Raw genomic sequence first — 20338 nt, forward strand, 5'->3', positions numbered from 1 at the left:
AAGCCGAAGCTCGGGGGTCAATAAAAACTTTTAATTACATTTCAGAGACTTCGTACAGTGCGACAGTGAATATTCACTGTTAATGTTCACAAAAGTCCATTTTGTCAAATGTTCGGAGTCTGCCTTTTCATTCCCTGGTTCCTCAATGCTCCCATCGGGTTTCCCGCCTGGGCCAGTCTCCCAGTTTTAGTTTTAGTTACCAACCAATACATCCAAGATTCTGTTTTGGACTCGAGGGAGAATGGAAGTCCACCGTCCCATCCCCAGCAAAACGTATTTAAGTCAAACCCAATCCCAGTCCCTAAAGAATTAGGAAAGTATGGGCCAAGGGTCCTTTTAATTATACACACATCACCCTTAAAACTGCGTGTGTGTGTGTGAGAAACAAAGAAAAACATATGAAAGGCTGTAAAATACTGCACAGGACAAAACAGAAGGAAAGTCTCGGGGGAGAAACACACTAAGACGCCAGCGGCAGGATCCTACCTCCTGTCCGTGACACCTTCCCTACTGACACTTTCCCCACTGTGCCATGGAGGGCGAAGGACTGGGACCAGTCTCTAGGGGAGAGAGCCGTGGAGCTGCCAAAAACCAACCTCCAGAGGTTTCCTTAGGATGAGCTTAAAGAGAAGGGGGGGGCCCACTGCTCCATTCTATTTGTGGTTCTCAGGTTAAAGCGGTGAGGTGGTGAAGGAAGATTCAGAGTGATCAGTGGGTACAACCCTTTGAATGTGAACATTCCTAGACAGAAATTGGAGGACTCTCTTCACAAAGTGCGGGGGGAAAATAAAATCAAGTGAAAGGGGAAAACCCTCAGAGAGATCAAGATGGGCAGTGGTGGTAGTGAAGGTAGAGAAACGGTTTTCAGAACCTGTTCTGGCCAAGGTGGAAGAACGTGCAGCAGCCATACGAAATATCAAGGCTTCAGGTAGCTAGCACCTTTCAAATCGGCACCGTGGCCTTTCCCAGGGGGTGGGACCAATAGGGTTTGGAGGAGCAGCCAAGCCAAATGTCTCAGGTAGAAAGGCAGGGTTTGACATGCCTTCTTGTCTACTTGCGGCACCTCTTTACCTGCATCACAGGCTTGGAAGGAAAAGCAGTAGGGAGGATGAGGCAGGGAAGAAGGAGCACTCCTCTCCTATCTCCTGAGGAACGCATCAGATAATCTTGGCAGTATCAGGCTGGTAAATGCAGTGGTCCTGGTATCGCGTGACTTCCTGAACTGCTCTTTATGTTCTTCTAGCACCCCTCCACAGGGTACCATGACTGGGGTAACTTCACATCCAGCGATGTGGAACTTAAAGAGATCCCCATTGTGAGACAACATTTGTTGCCACGAGTCTGAGTGATTGGGGTATTTACGTGTATGTCATGGCTGCCTGGGGCAGGGAATCTCTACTGCCCTCTCCTAGGTTTGGCTCTGCTGGCCTGGGTGGATGTGCTGGGGAACACATGTCCTCCTGTTGTCTTCTACATCAACTACTTTCTCAACCTGACTTTTCAAGGTAGGGCTCCAAGTCCAGTGCACCCAAGACAGCCTGATCCACTTAGAAGTGTGCCCAGCACGGGAGTCCTCTAGGCCAGGGGACACCCCAGCTTAGACTCTCCCAGGGCTCCTGAGACTGAAGGGACAGGGAACTGGATTGAGGGAAATGCTACATTACATTTTTCCACCTGTCTTAGGAAGGGGTGGGCTCTGACAGCAGGATTGGTGCTTTAGCAGGTCTAGTAGCCTGGTTCACAGATGTTAAAAAACACAAACACGCACACACAAAATAAAGTATCAACATTTCTCCCCAATCTAATAACCCCTCCAAAGAGAGGACGAGTGCTCTGGAGAACCAGAGATTTTTGCTGCTCCTGCTCCTTGTGCAAATAAGTGCCTGGCACCATAGCCCCAAGTGCGGGGAAAAGCAGAGTCATCTGGCGGGCAGCTCAGTCCCAAAATAAAAATAAGCAAGGCAAAGAGATGAAGGGGGAGAGGGGTGATAGCAGCAGCTTGGAGTCTGGGCTGAAAGCCCAAGAGGAAAAACCAGTGGTAGTAAGTAAGCTCTATGTACAGCTCTTCTCAGGGTCGCAGGGACACAGATGGAGGTGGAAGCCAGAAGGGCTGGCAGGGTGGAGGGTGGGGTCTTTAGGCCAGTATCGAATACAGGGACTGAGTGAGGGAGCCCAGCTCAGAAGAGAATTTTAAATAGTTGGGGCAAGGGATCCAGGCATGGAGCCTCGTCAGCAAGAGCAGTTCAAAGTCTCTATCCCTATCCCAGATAGGCCAGCTGGCCCGGGGCAGGGCTGAGTGTGTGGTGGGGGCATTTGGAGAGGGTGCTGTCCTCTCCACTCTGTCCCTGACCCACAGTAGTGTAGAAAACAGCAGGCTTCTCTCCCCACCGATGGTTACCAGTGTCTCGAGTCCACCAGCTCAGGTCGGAGGCTGAGTTTCTTGAGGCTCTCGTAGCCCACCACAATGACAATGGTGGAAGGTGTGGCTGAGATAATTCTGGCCGAGAGGCCCTTCATAAGGCCCCAAGGCCCTTCTTCCGCCATCAGCTGTCTAAAGGTCAGGATGATGGAGTTCTTGCCCTCAACCTGGAAAAGTCAACACAGTAGAGGGGCCATTGTCTGTAGTCAGAGCTCCTCTGATCAATCTCCCTCTGTCTTTGGCTAAAGTGCGGAGAACCAACTTGGATGTTGGAAGGAGTGGACTCTGCTTGTGAGGGATGGTACAGCACAGTGATTTAGTGTGAGTCCTGGGGCCTGACTGCTAGAGTTTGAATTCTGCTGCCCAGCCTTGGGTAATTTACCTAACTCTTTGTGCTCCAATTTCCTCAAATATAAAACAGCGATAACAGTACCCGCACCACAAGGTTGTTATAAGCAAGAAAGAAAACAATATTCATAAATACTAACAAAAGCGGTGGCAGACAGTAAGTGTACAATAAATGTTAGCTCTCACTGATAGCATGAGATAAGCTATGTAGCCATGAGTCTCTGGACTGGATGCTGCTCTTTGGTCTCAGGGAGGCTGGGTTAAATCCTCTCTAAGAAGCTCTGCAGCTGTGCTAGTCTGTGATTTTGATTCTGATCATCTCTCAATCCCTTGAAGCTCCAGAGCTAGAATCTTCCGCTCCATCTCTACCATCTTTCTTCACACACCCCATGAACGAATATAGGCATCTTCCCTATCACACTGAAAGCCTGGCCAAGCAGGAATCACTTATCTCTTCTTTCTCAACAGTCCCCCACACACACCCCCACCCCTAAACTATACCTTTAGAAACCACCCCTCAGCCCCTCGGCCAATACAGGACAGACGCACTCCTTGTTCATACCTCCCCTTATATGGTATGACCTTCACAAGATATCCCAGCCATGGCTAAGAACATCTCCCTCTTCCGCCCTGCCTCCTTCAGCACCTCCTCCACACTCCCTTTTTCCTCTCCAGTATTCTCTCATGTGACCGTCTCTGCTTCCATAACCCTTCCACTTTATCCACAGCCATGTCAAGGACTTTTTCAGCTATGCCTCTGTGTCTTTCCAGCCTGGAAGCTCCTCAAAGTAGAGACCTGTCCTTTCCCTTGGATCCCCTCCTAGAACACCCAGAACAAGGCTCAGGGAAAAATGAGGACTGACCCTGCACACTTTATTATTTGCAAACCAACCAGATGCCAGTGTATTCATTTTCCAATGGAGGGAGGCACTCTTTCCTAGGGACAAAAACACCTGTATTTATTACCTATCTCCTTCCCAACATCCTGGTACTAGGAAAGCTGATTTGATCCCCAACCTATTAAGCTTATTGTCCTTCCCTCCTCCCCTCACCATAACCCAATGACTTTACTCTCTTGTACATCTTTGATTCTCCACTATGTCTGATTCTCCATGAATCAGATCTAAAACTTCACACGGAGGCTAGGCATGGTGTCTCGTGCCTATAATCCCAGTACTTTGGGAGGCAGAGGTGGGTGGATCACCTGAGGTCAGGAGTTGGAGACCAGCCTGGCCAACAGGGTGAAAGCCCATCTCTACCAAAAATACAAAAATTAGCTGGGCGTGGTGGAGGGCACCTGTAATCCCAGCTACTTCGGAGGCTTAGGCAGGAGAATCGCTTGAACCCAGGAGGCGGAGGTTGCAGTGAGCCGAGATCGTACCACTGCACTCCAGCCTGGGCGACAAGAGCAAAACTCCATCTTGAAAAAAAAATTTATATGGCAATACCTACTATTTGCACATTGTATATGATCATTCAGATTCTATTTCCTTGGTCTAGGTGCTGTGTTAACAGTCTTTAAGCTGACTGAAGACAAGCATTACTAAGGGTAGTTTTGCTGCACCCATACCATACAATCTGTGAAACCCATTTAACAACAGTCACCCTCATAATCCGTAGAGAACTTATTGCCTAGTGGAAAAACCAGACAGACTTATTAATTAACTGAAATCAATATTTCTTCTAACTACGAAGCTGCAAGGTAAAGGAAAGAGTCGTTGACAGACTATGGCACGGGCATGTGATAGAGGAGAGGTATGTAAGGTGGTAGACAGAGTCAGAAGCATTCCAGGTACTTTAAGTGCTAGGCTAACTTTTTTTTTTCAGATAGTCTCGCTGAGTCACCCAGGGTGGAGTGCAGTGGGACAGTCTCGGCTCACTGCAACCTCCGCCTCCAGGTTCAAGTGAGTCTCCTGCCTCAGCCTCCTGAGTCGCTAGGACTACAGGCACCTGCCACCACGCCCAGCTCATTTTTTATTTTTAGTAGAGACGGGGTTTCACCATGTTGGCTAGGCTTGTCTTGAACTCCTGGGCTCAGGTGATCTGCCCGCCTTGGCCTCCCAAAGTGCTGGGATTATAGGCGTGAGCTACCATGCCCAGCCATTGGCTGGCTTCTGTAAATGCTAGGCACACAAAAGGGGCTTAGATGTTCAGGAGAAGACTGACTAGACTAGAGGGCTAGGACACAAGGAGGTCAGGGCATCACTGGAGGGCTTGAAGGTCATGCTTCTAATGGCTCCTCCAGGAGAAGGGTGAGGGAAGTGGCCAGTCTTACCTGCACACGGGTTCGTATGACATCCATGGGATTGGTGAGGATGGAGGCAGTGGCTGCAGCCAGGGGTCCCGAGATGGCTTGAAAGACAATGTGAGGGCACTCCTTAGGACACAGGTAGGAGAGCTGCTCTGGAATCCAGGGAAAGACAATGCCTCAAGACACAAGGTACCACCGGTCTGCCCTCACTGTGCTTGCTGCGTCTACCAGGTAGCTTTCCTAACCCGGACAAACCCTCTGCCCTTTGCCACCTTACACACCTAACTCCTAGCTTTGCTTTTCTCTGTTTCCCTCAAAAAATTCTAAGTCTCAGGCTCTTTCCAGAATTCATCTTGGTGACACCACCCATTTATTTTGATTTCTTTTGTTTAGACAGGGTCTCGCCGTGTCACCCAGGTTGGAGTGCGGTGGTGTCATCATGGCTCACTGCAGCCTCAATCCCCCAGGCTCACGCAATCCTCCCACCTCAGCCTCCCCAGTAGCTGGGTCTATAGGCTTGTGCCACCATGCCTAGCTAATTTTTAAAAAAATGTTTTGTAGGCCTGGCACAGTGGTGCGTGCATGCGATACCAGCACTTTGGGAGGCCGAGGCTGGCGGATGATGAAGTCAGGAGATTGAGACCATCCTGGCTAACATGGTGAAACCCCATCTCTGCTAAAAATACAAAAAATTCACCAGGTGTGGTGGCACATGCCTGTAGTCCCAGCTACTGGGGAGGCTGAGGAAGGAGGATCACTTGAACCCGGGAGGCGGAGGTTGCAGTGAGCTAAGGTTGCATCTCTGCACTCCAGCCTGGGTGACAGAGCAAGACTCTGTCTCAAAAAAAAAAAAAAAGTTTTTTTTGTAGAGACAGATCTCACTCTGTTGTCCAGGCTGGTCTTGAACTCCTGAACTCAAGCAATCCTCCCGTCTCAGACTCCGAAAGTGTTGGAATTATAGGTGTGAGCCATTGCACCTGGCCAACATCATCCATTTAAACAGAACAAGATTCCTTGGAAAGGGGGATTTCAAATCTCTTTGCTTGCTGACTCCTTTCATCTGATGAGCAGAAAATCCTTCCTGATGTAAAAGCCTTTTGCCTCTTTGCTCTGTTTCTCCTAACTCAGAGGCTAGAAAAGCAAACTCTAAATATTTGCTGCTATATGCACTGAGTAACTCTGGTTAGGATCCATTAGAAACCAGTGACATAGCCAGGTGGCAGTGGCTCATGCCTGTAATCCTAGCACTTTGGGAGGCCAAGGTCGGTGGATCACTTGAGCCCAGGAGTTTGAGACCAGACTGGACAACATGGTGACACCCCTCCTCTACCAAAAATACAAAAATTAGCCAGGCATGGTGGTGCGGGCCTGTAGTCCCAGCAACTTGGGAGGATGAGGTTGGAGGATCACCTGAGTCCTGGAAGTAGAGACTACCGTGAGCCATGATCATGCCACTGCACTCCAGCCTGGGCAATCAGAGTAAGACCCTGTCTCAAAGAAAAATAAAAAATAAAAAATAAAATAAAAACTAGTGACAGTGACTGTCTTTTTAGAAGGGAACCAAGTGACTGTGGTGAGTGAGGAGCCTTTTTATTGCATACTACATACCCTTTCTTAACTTTTGAATTTTGAACCATGTTCATGTTTTTAAAAATAAAAACAATTAATATTAAAAATAGTCACACCCTATAATGAGCACTTTTCTCCAGCCTGTATCAGGAAAGAAAAATTCATCTTTCAAAATGCTAATGAAGATGGAATGGTACCCAGATTCACCCAACCCAGTACCACTGAGAGGTCTACCTGCAATTGCATTTTATTTTATTTTATTTATTTATTTTTTTTGAGACGGAGTTTTGCTCTTGTTGCCCAGGCTGGTGCAATATCTCGGCTCACCGCAACCTCCGCCTCCTGGATTCAGGCAATTCTCCTGCCTCAGCCTCCTGAGTAGCTGGGATTACAGGCAAATGCCACCATGCCCAGCTAATTTTTTGTATTTTTAGTAGAGACGGGGTTTCACCATGTTGACCAGGATGGTCTCGCTCTCTTGACCTTGTGACCCACCCACCTCAGCCTCCCAAAGTGCTGGGATTACAGGCGTGAGCCACCGCGCCCGGCACCTGCATTTTATTTTTACTCTCTCTGGAGGTGAAAGACAAGAGTTCATTCATTTATTCAACAAAGACGTATTGAGTAACTACCATGAGTGGGTCATCTTGGGTCCTGAGGATTTAACAGTGAATAAAAGAGTCTCAAATTCCTGCGCTTAGGAAATTTATATTCTAATGTGAGGAGACATGAACAAATAAAAAGCAAAATACATAGCTGTGTCAGCAGGTATGTGCTATAGATAAAAAAATAAAGCAGGAAAGGGAGATAGGGAGACCAAGGGTGGAGGGTAGGGGGTTGTCATTTTATTTATTTTCTCAGACCTTTCGGGGATTAAGGATGAAAGCCCATTCCAAGAAGGTAAAGTCCAAGCAAAGACCTGAAGAAGACAGTGCAAGCCATATGGATCTATGGACAGAGCTTTCAAAGCAAGAGATAATGTCCTATGCAAGGGCTCTGAGGCGCAAGCAGACAGCAAGTGTTCTGGGCAGCAAGTCCAGTATCCTGGAGCAGTATGAGTGAGGGAAGGAACGGCAGATGAGATCCAAGAAGTAAGTCACTTAGGGTTTTCTCTTCCATAGTTCAGTTGGAATTTTTTCCAGCTACTCAGGAGGCTGAGGCAGGAGAATTGCCTGAACCCAGGAGGTGGAGGTTGTGGTGCACCGAGATCACACCATTGCACTCTAGCCTGGGTAACAAGAGCGAAACTCCGTCTCAAAAAATAAATAAATAAATAAATAAATAAATAAATAAATAAATAATTTTTTCCTCATGATCCTACTTTTAGTAGATTGTGGCCAGGGAGAAGCAGGGAGGTGGAGGCTAGCAGGGCAGAAGTGAGAGCTTCCAAGTCCCAGCAGGCATGGCAGAATTCCCTAAGCCTTACCAGAACCACCTCTCCCCCAGTTCTAACTACTTTCTTCCCTGGAATCAGCATACAAACAGCAACAGAGTGAATTGGTGGTTCCACCTCACTGGTGTCCTGTTTCTCCTAAGAAAAGGCATTTTGCAATCATTAAACAGTGGCTCAGGCCTTTGGGAGGCTGAAGTGAGTGATCACCTAAACTCAGGAGTTCAAGACCAGCCTGGCCAACATGGTGAAACCCCATCTCTACTAAAAATACAAAAAAATTAGCGGGGTGTGGTTGCAGGCACCTGTAATCCCAGGTATTTGGGAGGCTGAGGCAGGCGAACTGCTTAAACCCAGGAGGCGAAGACTAAAGTGAGCCAAAATCACGCCATTGTACTCCAGCCTGAGCAAGAAGAGGGGAAACTCCATTTGAAAAAAAAAAGTAGCCAGGTGCGGTGGCTCACAACTGTAATCCCAGCACTTTGGAAGGCTGAGGTGGGTGGATCACGAGGTCAAGAAATTGAGACCATCCTGGCCAACATGGTGAAACCCCATCTCTACTAAAAATACAAAAATTAGCTGGGTGTGGTGGCACATTCCTGTGGTCCCAGCTACTTGGGAGGCTGAGGTGGGTGGATCACAAGGTCAAGAGATCGAGACCATCCTAGTCAATGTAGTGAAACCCCGTCTCTCCTAAAAATACAAAAAATTAGCTGGGCATGGTGGTGCGTGCCTGTAATCCCAGCTACTCAGGCGGCTGAGGCAGGAGAATTGCCTGAACCCAGGAGGCGGAGGTTGTGGTGAGCCGAGATCGCGCCATTGCACTCCAGCCTGGGTAACAAGAGCGAAACTCTGTTTCAAAAAAAAAAAAAAGAGCACTTAAGGTAAGTCATGATTGCACCAAGGGTAAGTGAACCTGGGAGGCATCTCGGCACCGTGGTAGGAGAGGTGATGTACGTATGGCTGAGGAACTGTGCGCTACCTGCTCAGGCTACAGCACAGACTGCCTATGCCTAGGAGAGAAGTAAGCGATTTCACTGTTAAGGGAGGCTGAAGCCAGGCTGAAGAGTTTGGATTTTATTCGGTAAGCAGCGGAAGCCACTGAACATGACAACCAGAGTTGAAAAGATCAGTCCATTAGACGTGTATGTGACGGACGGGAAGGAATAGAACTTAGGAGGGAACAGCTACAAGGCTGATGCAGCAGTCTGGAGGAAGGTAACAGAGGCCCTCTGCGAACGGTTTCCAGGGAAGGCAGTATGAATGAAAGTTGGGAAAGAAATTCTGCAGTCACCAGGACTACACATGGGGACAAGAAAGAAGGCGTGGTCAAGCACAATCCCTAAGGCTTCGGTCTCAGTGATCTGGAGAATAACAAGGCCACTGACAGATGAAAGTAAGTCAGAAAAGAGAGCCAGCTCAGGATGAGGACTAGTTAATTCAGAAAGTTTTAGACTAAGTCGATCATCTAGATGGAGAAGTCCTACAGTCAGAATGTCTGAGCAGAGCTCTCAACAGGTTAGTGTGAGAATGGAAGTAGAGATCATGGACACATCAGAAAAATGCAGCTCTGCCGGGCGCGGTGGCTCACGCCTGTAATCCCAGCACTTTGGGAGGCCGAGGCGGGCGGATCACGAGGTCAAGAGATGGAGACCATCCTGGTCGACGTGGTGAAACCCCGTCTCTACTAAAAATGCAAAAAATTAGCTGGGCATGGTGGCACGTGCCTGTAATCCCAGCTATTCGGGAGGCTGAGGCAGGAGAATTGCCTGAACCCAGGAGGCGGAGGTTGCGGTGAGCCGAGATCGCGCCATTGCACTCCAGCCTGGGTAAGGAGAGCAAAACTCCGTCTCAAAAAAAAAAAAAAGAAATGTGAGTATTTTCTCTGAAGTCTGTCTTTAGCCTTCTCTCTTCACTTGACTGTATTTACAATTAGAGCTGCATTTTTCTTTTTCTTTTTTTTCCTTTTTTTTTTTTTAAGAGACGGAGTTTCGCTCTCGTTACCCAGGCTGGAGTGCAATGGCGCGATCTCGGCTCACCGCAACCTCCGCCTCCTGGGTTCAGGCAATTCTCCTGCCTCAGCCTCCCGAATAGCTGGGATTACAGGCACGTGCCACCATGCCCAGCTAATTTTTTGCATTTTTAGTAGAGACGGGGTTTCACCACGTCGACCAGGATGGTCTCCATCTCTTGACCTCGTGATCCACCCGCCTCGGCCTCCCAAAGTGCTGGGATTACAGGCGTGAGCCACCGCGCCTGGCCTGAGAAACTTTTTTAACATTGAAGGGGCAGGGTAGAATCCAGGAACCTGACTTTTAACAAATACCGAAGCAGAAACACTGTGCTAAACAGAAGTAATAGAGCTAGCAAAAAAAGAAGAAAGGCTGGGTGCAGTGGCTCACACCTGTAATCCCAGCACTTTGAGAGGCTGAGGCAGAAGGATCACCTGAGGACAAGGTTTCGAGACCAGCCTGGCCAACATCAGAAACCCTGCCTCTACCGAAATACAAAAATTAGCTAGGGTGTGGTGGCAGGCACAATCTCAGCTACTCTGAAGGCTGAGGCAGGAGAACTGCTTGAACCCAGGAGGTGGAGGTTGCAGTGAGCCAGGATCACGCCACTGCACTCCAGCTTGGGCGACAAAAGTGGAACTCCGTCTCAAAAAAAAAAAAAAAAAAAAAAAAAAGGGCAGGGGAGCAGGGCACGGTGGCTCACGCCTGTAATCCCACCACTTTGGAAGGCCAAGGCGGGTGGATCACCTGAGACTGGGAGTTCGAGACCAGCCTGACCAATATGGAGAACCCCCGTCTCTACTAAAAATACAAAATTAGCCAGGCATGGTGGCTCAGGCCTGTAATCCCAGCTACTCAGGAGGCTGAGGCTAGACAATCATTTGAACCTGGGAGGTGGAGGTTGTGGTGAGCCGAGATTGCGCCACTGCACTCCAGACTGAGTAACAAGAGTGAAACTCTGTCTCGAAAAAAAAAAGAAGAAGGAGAAGAAAGAAGAAGGAAGAAGAGTCAACAGCAGCAGCAGCAGCAATAATCAGAAAAACAAAAGAAGCACCAGGAAAGTAAAGAGCCACAAAAAAACTGAAATCATTACAGGTTAAGAAGACATCAAAATTTTGGTCAGAGAAGTTTCCAATGGGGTGGGACAAAATGCCCACTACCAAGGATTAGGAGCCAACAGCTGGGCTTATGGAGGCTGCAAACAGAGGCTGCCCGAATGAGAGTTTCGTAGTTACTCAAAGCAGGGGATGGATGTCCCTGGGTAGCAGGTACACAGAAGTCCTGCTCTTGCCCTTTAAGAAGGCAATCTGGCAGTATGTTTACAAAAGCCCTCAAAAATGTTATCTTTGACTCAGTAACCCAATTTCTACGAAATAGGAAATACTTAAAAAGTAAAATGTCTTATGAACAAAGATACATTATAGGAGTAGAGAGGTTCAAGGTTATATCACACCTTGAATTTATTTAATTTATTTATTTTTAATTTTTTTTTTTTTTTTTTTTAAAGACAGGGTTTCACCATGTTGGCCAGGCTGGTCTTGAACTCCTGATCTCAGGTGACCCGCCCACCTTAGCCTCCCACAGTGCTGAGATTACAGGCGTGAGCCACCACGCCCGGCCACACCTTGAATTTAACAATACTGAGGGACCAGTGTCTCACAGCTGTAATCCCAGCATTTTGGGAGGCCAAGGTGGGCAGATCATGAGGTCAGGAGTTCAAGACCAGCCTGATCAACATGGTGAAATACCATCTCTACTAAAAATACAAAAATTAGCCAAGCATGGTGGCACACCCCTATAGTCGCAGCTACACAAGAATCTCTTGAACCCAGGAGATGGAGGTTGCAAGCCAAGATCTCACCACTGCACTCCATCCAGCCTGGGTGACAGAGTAAGACTCTTCAGAAAAAAAAAAAAAAAAAAAAATGCTGGCTGGTAGTGTGCAGGGTGGCTCACGCCTGTAATCTCAGCAATTTAGGAGGCCAAAGCAGATGGATCACGAGGTCAGGAGTTAAGAGCAGCCTGGCCAAGATGGTGAAACCCCATCTCTACCAAAAATACAAAATTTAGCCAGGTGTGGTGGCAGGCATCTATAATCCCAGTTACTCGGGAGGCTGAGGCAGAAAATTGCTTGAACCCAGGAAACGGAGGTTTCAGTGACTCAAGATTGCGCCACTGCCCTCCAGCCTGGCCGACAGAGCGAGACTCTGTGTTTCAGAAAAAAAGAAAAAAAATGCTGAGGAAAAACATCCACCTCAAAAGCTTGCTATTACCCATCAGACTCATCTTCAAATCCCAAACACGGCTTTTGTCCTCCCCCACCTTCCAGTGACTCCAAAGCACACAGAGTATCTGCTGCACACTGTTTTAGTCTTTCCACCTGTCTGCTTCCCCCACTACAATGGAAGCTCCTTGAAAGTAAGAACCATGTTTTATGCAGCTTTAAATCCTCTTGGATTCAAACACTTGCTGAACGAATGACCCATTCCCCCATGAAATCTCCCCTCCACTCTAACATGCACCAACCAACAGTATCTCAGCCCGATTAGAAATTCCAACTCCCTCCCCCACTGTCCTGCCCCTGCTTACCTGCGTAGAAGTGATAGAAGGGCCACCAGACGGCACTGTTGGGGATATAGGTAAGCAGTGAAGCCACATAGCCTCGATAGAAGCCACGCAGCCCGTCAGCCCGCAGGATTTGCTTGATGATGTCCTTGGTTTGGCCAAAGGCAACTATCCCTTGTCCCTCTAGGTTCCCCCGCACCTGAAAGCGGCCCATTTTCTCACCCTTGCGCTGCATCATCAGGTGCTGGGAGACTACATCAATGGGCACTGTGATGCTCTGGGCCACAAGGGAGGCTGAGCCACCAGCCACCAGTGATTTGACTGTGTTGCTCTGGCTATAGTCAGCTACAAACTTCCGGGTGAGCTCATAAGTGGTGACATAACACTGGCCAGAGATGAGGGTGAAGGTATTGACCAGGAACCCTCGGTACAGGCCAGTGATACCATCTGCTCGCAAGATCTTGATGAAGGCATCAAAGGTCCCATGGTAGAGGCTCTTCCCCTTCTGCACTTGCAGCCGGGTGCGGATGAGAGTGAATGGGTACACGCTGACACGGATCATCATTGTCATTGCCACACCAAACACGTAGAACTTCTTCTTGTCCAGGTGTTCCCACTCGATGATCTGGATGTTGCGTTTGTCCTCCATGGTGCCTGAAGACCTGGGATTTGAGCAGCATGGAGGGATGAGAAGAAGGAGGCTAGAACTTTGTGCTTTCCCCTTCTGGCTGGGCTCTGAAGCCCCACTCTCAGGCCTCATCTCCTGGACAGTCACCTGCCCAAAGCTTGGACCCTACCCAGCCTGGCTCTGTCAATCCTCACTTGAATCTTCCTTTATAGATCAGTATAATGTCCCCTTCTCTGTCCTTGGCCAGGCCTTCCTTACTCAGGTTCCCTCCTCTAGAAATTGTCCCTTACTTCAGTGATTCCCCTGGCTCCATGCCCTCCTCAGCTCCCTACCCCAGCTTTCAGGATCTTCTATCCTGACTCTCTGTCTCTGTCTAGGCCAAGCGTCCCCAGACTTTTTACACAGGGGGCCAGTTCACTGTCCCTCAGACCGTTGGAGGGCTGCCACATACTGTGCTCCTCTCACTGACCACCAGTGAAAGAGGTGCCCCTTCCTGAAGTGCGGCGGGGGGCCGGATAAATGGCCTCAAGGGGCCGCAGTTTGGGGACGCCTGGTCTAGGCCCTGGTGTCACCACCCTGGCCAGGGAGCATTCTTTTTGTCTGGCTCACCCAGGCAGAGCTCAGGGTGCTGTGGACAACTACCTGGCAGGATGCAGGGCCTTTAAGAGGGTGAATGGGACATGAGTAAATGACATTTAGGAGGCTCCTGAAGGTTGAAAGGGACTGTTTCAGTTTTGATGCTCCTGGGCCCACTGAGAAGGCACCACCTTTGGCCTTGCACCCTCAGCAGGGTTCCTGTGATTGCCACCTACCAGCCAACTCATTTTGTCTCTGGTTTCCCTTGCTGGCCCCTCAGAGCTCCCCTGATCCATACTTACTACATTTATATGGTATTTTCTCCCGCTTGCATTGGAAGAAAGTGTAGGGAAGAGGGCAAGTGGGGCTTTCACAGCACAGGGCACCCCCCATCACCTCCCCTTCCTCCAGCGAAAGGAGCTAGAAAGTCAGGAACAGGCCAAAGGGCAGAGTCCTCTTCGGTTATTAGGTAACTCACTCTGAGAAAAACAGAAAAGAACCACCTGAGAGCTCAGGAGTTTCCCTGAAGAGTCTGGAGAACTACAGAGTACAGGACACATTGGACCCCGTGCTTTCAACTCTAAGCATATAAACCACAACCTCAGTCTTAGATAATGAAGGGGAAGAAGTGACAGAGAAGATAGACTCTGACTTCAAGAAAACGTCTGTTCAAGGAGACACTGTATCACTCTGGAGAATGGACAGAAGATACAGAGGGAAAGGCCAGGCGCAGTGGCTCACACCTATACTCCCAACACTTTGGGAGGCCAAGGTGGGAGGATCACTTCAGCCCAGGAATTCAAGACCAGCTTAGGCAACATAGGGAGACCCTATCTCAGCAGTATATAAAAATAAGCATGGTGGCATCATCTGTGGTCCCAGCTACTTGGGAGGCTGAGGGGGGAGGATCGCTTGAGCCTGGGAGGTCGAGGCTGCAGTGAGTCGTGATCACACCACTGCATTTCCAGCCTGGGAGACACAGTGAGACTCCGTCTCAAAAAAAAAAAAAAAAGGGACGGAAACCAGAGCATGTTAATGCACATGTAGCCCTCACGTTAAGTGTATCTAATGCCTAGAATTTCAAACAAAACTAGCAAGCTTATTAATTTAAAAACTGTATGAAATCAGGAGCTTCATATTTAGGAAATGTCAAATCAGAGGATATCATTTATTAAACATACTTATATGTGGTAATATGATGTGCTCCAGTGTAGCCCACCGCTGTTCCGTAAGATACTAGAAATTTTCAGCCAGAAAGGGAGAGTGGAAAGATAAATCCCAGAAGTGAGAAGCAGGGGCTCCCCAGACTTTAAGAGAAATCCCAACAGCTGAGAAAGGAAGTGGCCACATCACAGGGACAACTATAGGGGGCTGAAACATTCTACACTAGCAGTTCCAGTGGCAAACCTTGTGCCAAGCATCTAATCAGAGTCATCCTCAACCCCCTTCCCCTAGCAAAGGTCCCAACTCAGGTTTCAGGTAGCTTTTATTCCATGAGAACCACCTTTGGTTTGCCAAGGAAGCCAAGGGCAGCTTTTTGGGATTCCCTGAGCTGGCCCATATCACTTTCACTGAAATAGGGACGACCTGCAAACTGAGTACTTGAGAGTTGAGGGAAAACCTCAACTTCAGGGTAAGGAATGAGGGAGGGGACATAACCTGCACAGGATTCCTACAGGACAAAGCCCTTTGAATGAAGGATAATCCATGTAGATAGTGAAAGGGAGAGAACAATGGCTTGGAAATGAGAAGACAGAAGTCAACTGGATTAGCAAGATTAGAAAATCTAGGCCGGGCGTGGCTCAAGCCTGTAATCTCAGCACTTTGGGAGGCCGAGGCGGGCAGATCACGAGGCGGGCAGATCACGAGGTCAAGAGATCAAGACCATCCTGGTCAACATGGTGAAACCCCGGCTCTACTAAAAATACAAAAAATCAGCTGGGCCTGGTGGCGCGTGCCTGTAATCCCAGCTACTCAGGAGGCTGGGGCAGGAGAATTGCCTGAACCCAGGAGGCAGAGGCTGCGGTGAGCCGAGATGGCGCCATTGCACTCCAGCCTGGGTAACAAGAGTGAAACTCCATCTCAAAAAAAAAAAAAAGATTAGAAAATCTAGGCTGTGGATGGCCGGGCGCGGTGGCTCAAGCCTGTAATCCCAGCACTTTGGGAAGCCGAGGCGGGTGGATCACGAGGTCGAGAGATCGAGACCATCCTGGTCAACAAGGTGAAACCCCGTCTCTACTAAAAATACAAAAAGTTAGCTGGGCATGGTGGTGCGTGCCTGTAATCCCAGCTACTTAGGAGGCTGAGGCAGGAGAATTGCCTGAGCCCAGGAGGCGGAGGTTGCGGTGAGCCGAGATCGCGCCATTGCACTCCAGCCTGGGTAACGAGAGCGAAACTCCGTCTCAAAAAAAAAAAAAAAAAAAAAAAAAAAGAAAATCTAGGCTGTGGAAATTGAGCTAGAGGCAAAGTTCTGCCATCAAGAGAACCTCTAGAACAATGATATGCCACTTACTGTAGGCAAAGGTGGCCTTCCTCCCTAGCCTCAGCCTCAGGGACCCACTAAGTCCTGTGGGACGATATTCTCCTTTGAGAATATTGCCCTACAAAAGGTGGTCACTGTCTCTCCTGCCCCAGAGTGACTACCATCCAGGGCTGCAAGATCATATTTCCAACACCAGTGAGAAGATACAGAGGAACACTCGGATTGACTGACTACTACCTCATGTAATCCTTACAATTTAACTTGTGTACAGTTATAGACACTTCTGATAAATGAGGAAATGGAGGGTCAGATACGTTTACCATAACAGGCCCAAGGTCACATAACTGGTCAATGGAAACGCAGATATGAGCCAAGATTTCGCCTCTACTCCACCATGCCTTCTACCCCATGGGATCGGAAGAATTCTAACACAAATCACTGTTTAAAGCCAAGTCATTCCCACCTCTGGGAGGCAAAATTAATGCCCTTATCGCTGCAGGTCACTCAATGATTAAGCATAAGCTCCTGGCCATGCAGATGCTCGAAGACTTCTTGCAGCTCTGTTCCAGAGAAACCAAGAGCTGCTTTCCTAGTGTGTCTGTGGAGTGACCAAACTTCGTGGCTGAGCAGTCACGTTGTCAACACAAGACAAACACAGCAGGGCTCAAGCAAGAGGGCCTCCTGCCAGACACATGCGAAATGCGTGCTCTGCAGGGCAGAGGGTCAGAGCAACTAAAACACAGAGCAACCAGGGATTCTGTTCCAGGACCTGGTTTCACGGCACCTTCTCAATTTATCAAGCTGAACCACCAAGTACCAGCATCTCCTGATGAGAAATCCTAAGACAGGATCCAATTTCCCCGCTTGCCTCCATCTCTCACATATGCCAATCTATTTTAAACTCCCACAAGGAAGTGAGGACTTTCTGAGGCAGGTAACTCCTATCCGAGGGTCATGCCTCAGAGGGCTAAGCCACTACAACAGAAGGGGAGAGGGCGCTGCACCCACTCCCTTTACCCCTTCAAAAGGGGCAGGCTGCTCCTAAAAGGTGAGATCTCAACCTGTTCTTTGTTAGATAACTTCCAAACTTCTTGCGGAAATATCAATCCCATTCTTCTTGTTCTACCCTCTGAAAAATCCTCTTTGCAGATATCTGCATGCAAAGTTCCTTTCCTTCTCCCAATTCAGTCAGCCCAACTTCTTTATGGCTCTTTCTCAGGCCCTCATGTGCATGGCTCCAATTCTGGATTTCCTTTCACTTTTTCACACTGCTCAGGCACAAATGTTGAAGTGCTTTCTCTTGGGACCTAACAGGTGACCTAGAATTGGTGAGCACTTCGTCTTGAAATCATCAAGTGATATATTAGAGGCAGAGTTCCCACTACAGAACTCTACCAATGGAAAGGCACAAATTGGCCCAGGAGCATATGCGTCCTCCTCTCCACCTCTACTCTCCTTGTACAAGAATATTCTGCCGGGCGCGGTGGCTCAAGCCTGTAATCCCAGCACTTTGGGAGGCCGAGGCGGGTGGATCACAAGGTCAAGAGATCGAGACCATCCTGGTCAACATGGTGAAACCCCGTTCTACTAAAAAAAAAAAAGAAAAAGAAAGAAAGAAATGAAACATTGTTAGGGCCGGGCACGGTGGCTCAAGCCTGTAATCCCAGCACTTTGGGAGGCCGAGGCGGGTGGATCACAAGGTCGAGAGATCGAGACCATCCTGGTCAACATGGTGAAACCCCGTCTCTACTAAAAATACAAAAAATTAGCTGGGCATGGTGGCCCGTGCCTGTAGTCCCAGCTACTCGGGAGGCTGAGGCAGGAGAATTGCCTGAACCCAGGAGGCGGAGGTTGCGGTGAGCCGAGATCGCGCCATTGCACTCCAGCCTGGGTAACAAGAGCGAAACTCCGTCTCAAAAAAAAAAAAAAAATATTCACATGGGACCATTCATTAGGTTCTGGGATAAGATTCTGGCTCGAGAGAAGGAAGTGTTACCTGGAAGGCAAGGTCATACAATGGGAAGAATACCAGCAATCAGGAGATCCATATCTGAGTTTCACTTCCATTACTCAGTACTGTAAAACTGGAACCAAGTCACTTCACTGAAATTTGGTTTCCTTATCTGAGGTTTCCTTATCCGTTGAATCAGGCTAATAAAGGCTATCAATGTTGTATAAGAGTTGTGGTGCAGGCTGGGCCGGTGGCTCACGCCTATAATCCCATCCTTTGGGAGGCGGGTGGATCACGAGGTCAAGAGATCAAGACCATCCCGGTCAACATGGTGAAACCCCATCTCTACTAAAAATACAAAAAATTACCTGGACATGGTGGCGCGTGCCTGTAGTCTCAGCTACTCGGGAGACTGAGGCAGGAGAATTGCTTGAACCCAGGAGGCGGAGGTTGCAGTGAGCTGAGATCACGCCATTGCACTCCAGCCTGGGTAACAAGAGCGAAACTCTGTCTCAAAAAAAAAAGAGTTGTGGTGCAACTCACATGAGTTAACAATTGTGGAGGCATTTTGTTAACAGTAAAGCATTATCACTACAAAAAGTTCTACTGGACAGTGATGCTCTAATTCCTTGCTACCCAAGGAAGACTATAGCATGGACATCAAGCGCCACAGACTAGCAGCATGGACATCACCTGGGAGTCTGTTAGAAATACAGAATTTCAGCTGGCACAGTGGCTCACGCCTGTAATCCCAACACTTTGCGAGGACGAGGCAGGTGGATCACGAGGTCAGGAGTTCGAGACCAGCCTGGCCAACACAGTGAAACCCCATCTCTACTAAAAATGCAAAAATTAGCCAGGCATGGTGGCGTGCACCCGTAATCCCAGCTACTCAGGAGGTTGAGGCAAGAGAATTACTCGAACCCTGGAGGTGGAGGTTGTAATGAGCCGAGACCATGCCATTGCACTCCAGCCTGGGCGACAGAGCAAGACTCAGTCTCAAAAAAAAAAAAAAAAAAGAAAAGAAAAGAAAGAAAGAAAGACAGAATTTCAGAGTGCACCCTAGACCTGCTGAATAAGAATATTTAAAGCGTTGCTTTAAATATTAAGGATTGTCAGTATTATAAGAATTATAACAACTATTCCAGGACTCTGGGACCATTATGGCTAGGTTAGGAGCGCTCCGACTCCATCCTAACTTGTCACTGGAACTGAGTACAATAATGACCACTTGATCAATTCCTATCTTTTCAAATCAAATCAACTTCTACAACTCCTGACAAGACACCCATGGGTCCCCACTTCTCGGCTGGAAACAGGGAGAGTAGAGACCAACATTCTCTATTCCTTCTGTTCTCCCTATTGTATCTACATCCTGGGAGCTACCTACCACATGAACGTGAATATACTGACGTGTTTGCCCTCTTGTCCTGCTGAATATACATTTCCCTAAGGGAGGTCCCTGGGGATGCCTCCGACCTCTCTCCTTCGGGATAATCTCCTCCCTACCTCGGATATGGTGAGATTCCCACCAAGCTTTCCTTTGGTCTTCCATAGGTATCCACGTGATCCCTCATCACAGACACCACATGACAATCCTCTCCACATACTCCATGGGACAGCCCCTTTATGCAGCCTCTCTCCTGGCCCCCCACCCCACCCCTGCACTCTGGGTCTTCGAACACGCCCCTTGCCGTGCTTCTTCCGCTGTCAGCTCCTCTGCCAGGAAGCGATGCCTCACCGGAGTTGTCCTTCATTCCCCAAACTGCATGGCACCACAGACATCCTTTGCCTCATTGACAAGTGCAGATCCTGAGAGACCTAAGTTGTCAGGCACCCCGAGCCGGTGGTTTCTTACCTTCTCAGACTCCGGCGGCTTCACCGCGTTTGAGGCAAACTCCAAGCCCGGACCTCTAGGCCGCAGCCCCCACTCTATCGGCCGTTCCCAGCGAATACCGTCCGCCGGTCGCATCTTCCTCCATCTCGACTCGGCTCCCGGTACTGCCGGAACCGGAAATTTGGACTCTGTCAATACCGCCCCCCGATGATGAGCAGTCGGCGATTCCGCCAATGGCGTTTGAGCCTTTGAGCCTTCCCCAGGAGCGAGGATGGGCGGCCCTTCCGAGAACACAGGGCCTCCTGGCAGC

General features: G+C 48.8%; 1 protein-coding gene across 2 annotated transcripts; it reads right to left on the reverse strand.

Moving 5' to 3' along the window:
• Positions 1 to 10: 10 nt before the first annotated feature.
• SLC25A44 (solute carrier family 25 member 44) lies at positions 11 to 20225 on the reverse strand. Of its 2 annotated transcripts, none has more exons than XM_010348449.3 (4): positions 20050 to 20225; positions 12579 to 13216; positions 5043 to 5170; positions 11 to 2586 (listed from the first exon to the last, which is right to left on the reverse strand). In XM_010348449.3, exons 2-4 carry the CDS (start codon positions 13201 to 13203, stop codon positions 2395 to 2397), a joined length of 945 nt encoding a protein of 314 aa, XP_010346751.1. In that variant the 5' UTR covers positions 13204 to 13216; positions 20050 to 20225; the 3' UTR covers positions 11 to 2394. The 2 variants fall into 2 exon arrangements, with proteins under 2 accessions (XP_010346751.1, XP_010346750.1); XM_010348448.3 differs by lacking the exon at positions 20050 to 20225 and adding an exon at positions 18560 to 18698.
• Between the last annotated feature and the right edge of the window lie 113 nt (positions 20226 to 20338).

The sequence above is a fragment of the Saimiri boliviensis genome, chromosome 19, assembly GCF_048565385.1.
Source record: "Saimiri boliviensis isolate mSaiBol1 chromosome 19, mSaiBol1.pri, whole genome shotgun sequence".
NCBI lineage: Eukaryota > Metazoa > Chordata > Mammalia > Primates > Cebidae > Saimiri > Saimiri boliviensis.